Raw genomic sequence first — 4,427 nt, 5'->3', positions numbered from 1 at the left:
TCATGGATGTAGGTGCAGCTACAAAGCCAGCACCTGTTACTCATCCTCAAATAACCTGAAAGGAGGTAATTTCACAGGGCGATTAGCAGTCAGCCTCATCGCTGCCGGTCTGGAATCAATGTAGTTCAAACCAGGATCTCCCTCCCTAAAATGCATTAGTGAATCAGATGAAGTTTTACAACAATTAATGATATTCTAGCTAATAACAGCCATTGAAACTCTTTATAAACCCAGGTTTAATAATTGTACTTGAATTCATGCCATGTTAGGAGTTAACATGGCATCACAACATTAACCTGGGTCTCTGGATTACTAGTCCAATGGAAGTATTTCCATCAAGCTACCAACGTCTTCAGTGTAGAGAACATTCCACTTTTGGAGGCTCAATAGGAGGAACCATAAATATAACAATCACTTCAAATGGGAATTCTGGAGTAACTTCTTCACTTAGAAAATGGCAAGAATGTGGAACTCAACAATGAAGCAAATAGCATTGAGGTTTTCAAGGGGAAGTTACATATTCACACAACTGAGGGGGAAAAAGCTTATATTTATAGAGGCTTATGTGGAACAAATCTGTTGAACTAAATGATGTATTTATATGCTGCAGGAATCATGTAAATTTCTTGTTTAAAACTCTTTTATCTTTCTGAAAGGAAAAAAGAATATTAAATTTAACTTGTATAAATGTTAAATGTTGTAATATTCATTATCTCTATATATTGCAGAAGAGGGTATTAAAGTTGCAAACTTTGCCTGATTGGAGGAATAAATATGCTTGAAACCTACCTTCACATGTTAAAAATTCAAACTCAAACCACGTCCTGCGAATTGAAACCAATGTTGCACTTGCCATTTAGCACCATATTTAGCAAAATGAAAACAGCAAGACCATTGATTCCTACAAAAGCTATAAGAACTTGATTTCAATAAAAAATATATCTATATATAAAAAAGTGTCCATAAACTTAATGAGAATTGCATTCTCAAAATGCGATACAAGTGGTAGTGTTTATCCAATGGCCCGATTCTCAAGCAGTAGTCCAACTGTCAGTATCTGTTCCTCTTCATTATTAGTTGATGAACGTAATCCCATAGTTTACTTGGGTCGGTCTCATTTTGGTGAATCATATTGCTTAGGGTTTCAGCTTGGTCGAGACTCTGCCAGTAATCTTGACGCCACATTTCTTTCCAACTGTCATTTTCAGGTATCTCATCAATGCTTCCATGCCCCGCGAGTGGAAGTGCACAGCCCATGTGATTGTAAGCAGCTATTCTAGGGGCTGGCATTTTAAACTTATCTGGCTGCTGTCTGTGAGCTTCCTCTGCCTGCAATCTTTCATTTTCCTTCTCACAAGCAAAGCATTCAAATCCATTCAAATAGTTAGGTTTGTTAATATCATTCACGTCCAATTCCCTCTTTTCCAAATTCTCGAGCAGCAAAGTGTTGGTGATGCCACCTGGCTGTTTGTACTCTAGATACTTCAAATATTCATTGTCATTTTGGTCAAGGAAGTTGATGTAGTCTGCTAAATCCTTTGGTGATTCAAAGTCGTCAATTAGAATTACAGAATGTGAATTAGGCATCCAATCCTGGACCACTGGGGAACCGCGATAGATCGGCATAGCTCCCAGTGCATTGGGCGCCATAGTTTCTCAGTCATATAATCGTCACATATCGCGTTCTCCATGGCGAGGTGAAATTTGTACTGGCTTACGAAATTCATGAACTCTGCATCTTCAGTTGTGGCTGTTAGTGTGCCGACCAATCGATCATTAGGCAGATTCTTGTTTTGCAGGCACTGGCCGTAAGAATTAATCTATAGTTCCCAGGTTTTACTTTGCAGTCCTTCTTGAATAAGAGCACAGTAATACCTGTCCTCCAGTCATCTGGGGCCTCATCCATGGCCAGCAGATGATGTGAAAATATCAGCCAGGCCCCCCGCAATCTCTTTTCTGTCCTCTTGCAATATTCCTGGAGATTTCTGGTTTATACAAATACTGCAAAGTCTGAAACAAAAGTCTATTTCTTTAAGGCAAAAACACTCAAGACTGAGAAAGTGACTTCATGATGGTTAACACAATAAATTAAAGATTATATTAATCATAGGAAGTGCCTTCAGAAGAAATCCAGAAATTATGGAAACCTGAGAAATGTCAGAAATTTATAATCCAGAAAAGGAGGGCCATGAAACTGATAAAGAAATCAGAAAGCGAACATGCATGCTAACAAATAGGAACACAAAGACTGCATAAATCTACGATCTATCTTTCAAAGGAAACAAAATAAAAGCATAGTAAAATGTAGAAATTTGTAATCGGAAGAGGATTGCTTATTGTCGAGAACAGAGAAATGGGCGAGAAAATAACCAGTTACTTTACATCTGTCTTGATGGAAGAAGGCCCAGAAAATCACCCATAAATACCAAGAGATCATGTAGGGCTTGTGGAACTAAAGACACAAAGTCAATTCATATCAGTAACAAGGTAGCACTTGAACATGGAGCTGGATGGAGCATTGGTCAGTCTAACGAAACAGATGTCATTCATTTCAAAATGTCAGAAATAAATCAGCAATAGAAGTATTAATTGCTGTGGTTCTGTTCGCCGCGGTGGGAATTTGTGTTGCAAAAGTTTCGTCCTCTGTCTAGGTGACATCCTCAGTGCTTGGGAGCCTCCTGTGAAGCGCTTCTGTGTTGTATCCTCCGGCATTTACAGTGGTTTGTATCTGCCGCTTCCGGTTGTCAATTCCAGCTGTCCGCAGCAGTGGCCTGTGTATTGGGTCCAGGTCAATGTGTTTGTTGGAGGAAACATCACAGAAGCGCTTCACAGGAGCTCCCAAGCACTGACGATGTCACCTAGACAGGGGACGAAACGTCTGCAACACAAATTACCACCTCGGCGAATAGAACCACAACAACGAGCACCCGAGCTACAAATCTTCTCACAAACTTTGAAGAAGTATTAATTGCACTGCCAAAGGCTGTGTTTGATTTTCCTGTACATTCCTAGAGGGTGGAAAGCCATTGTAGATAAACGGAAGTTAATAAACGTGATCCAAGCATGGCAGGTAGGTGAATGAAATGGATCCAGACATCCAGAAAGGGAAAAAGTGATAGTGTAAAGAAATGCGGACCAATTAACTTGATATCTGTAGAGAAACCTTTGAAATCTATGAGGCAGGATGTAATATTGGATATTTAGAAATTAACAGCAACATTGGAGAGAATCAGTATGCATTTTTGAAAGGAAATCATACTTGATAACTTCAGAATTTTTTGAAGGGTATTTGGAAGAATATATGTAAGTGGAAAGTTAAAGTTGGGTTCACCTTCAATTACAGGAGACAGAGTATCGATACAACAAAAAGTTGAGGTAGTTTCATAGTGTATTGTACCTGGAGAATTGCGTACAGGGTTGGTGAGACTGTACCTGGAGTATTGTGTACAGGGTTGGTGAGACTGTACCTGGAGTATTGTGTACAGGGTTGGTGTGACTGTATCTAGACGATTGTGTACAGGGTTGGTGATATTGTACCTGGAGTATTATGTACAGGGTTGGTGAGACTGTATCTGGACGATTGTGTATAGGGTTGGTGAGACAGTACCTGGAGTGTTGTTTACAGGATTGGTGAGACTGTATCTGGACGATTGTGCACAGGGTTGGTGAGACTGTACCTGGAGTATTGTGTACAGAGTTGGTGAGACTGTATCTGGAAGATTGTGTACAGGGTTGGTGAGACTGTACCTGGACGATTGTGTACAGAGTTGGTGAGACTGTACCTGGAGTAGTGTGTACAGGGTTGGTGAGACTGTATCTGGACGATTGTGTACAGGGTTGGTGAGACTGTACCTGGACGATTGTGTACAGGGTTCGTGAGACTGTATCTGGACGATTGTGTACAGGTTTGGTGAGCTAATCTGAGAAGGAATATGCTGACCACAGAGAAAGTGCAATGGACATTCTCCAGATTCGTCCCTCAGATGGTGAGATTGTCTGATGCAGACACTCGGCCTGTGTTCTCTAGGATTTCAAAGAATGAGAGGTAATCGTAGTGAAATTTTGGAAATTCACTAAACATATGACAAAGTGGAAATAAACAGGATGTTTCTCTGGCTGTCTATTCTACATTTAAGACATATAATGGCAGGATAAGGGACAGGCCATTTAAGACTACATAAAAAGGAAATTCTTCACTCGGAGAGGACTGACTAATACAGGGACGTGGAAATCTGATGTCAGGCAAGTTTAGGGAGAACCCCCAGGTATTCAGCAAGTTTGTCAAGTGGTACAGAATAACCACGCAATAGGAAGGAGTCATTAGTGACTTGCCAAGTTGCATCTAAATCAACTTTAGAGGTAGGAGTCACAGGGTGGTGGAAGAAGCCTGTTTGTGTGACTGGAGGCCGGTGTCCAATGGTGTACGA

The 4,427-nt window shown here is 40.5% G+C and overlaps 1 protein-coding gene across 1 annotated transcript; it reads right to left on the bottom strand.

Moving 5' to 3' along the window:
• Positions 1 to 956: 956 nt before the first annotated feature.
• Positions 957 to 1,890, bottom strand: LOC140463696 (alpha-(1,3)-fucosyltransferase 11-like). The gene is given in 3 exon segments (XM_072558046.1): positions 957 to 1,634; positions 1,637 to 1,820; positions 1,876 to 1,890. Coding segments are annotated over 3 exon segments (783 nt in total). The 3' UTR covers positions 957 to 1,050.
• Positions 1,891 to 4,427: the final 2,537 nt, after the last annotated feature.

The sequence above is a fragment of the Chiloscyllium punctatum genome, chromosome 38 (genome assembly GCF_047496795.1).
Source record: "Chiloscyllium punctatum isolate Juve2018m chromosome 38, sChiPun1.3, whole genome shotgun sequence".
Lineage (NCBI taxonomy): Eukaryota > Metazoa > Chordata > Chondrichthyes > Orectolobiformes > Hemiscylliidae > Chiloscyllium > Chiloscyllium punctatum.
The sequence above is the reverse complement of the archived record's forward strand: the minus strand, read 5'-3'. Positions and strand labels throughout refer to the sequence as shown.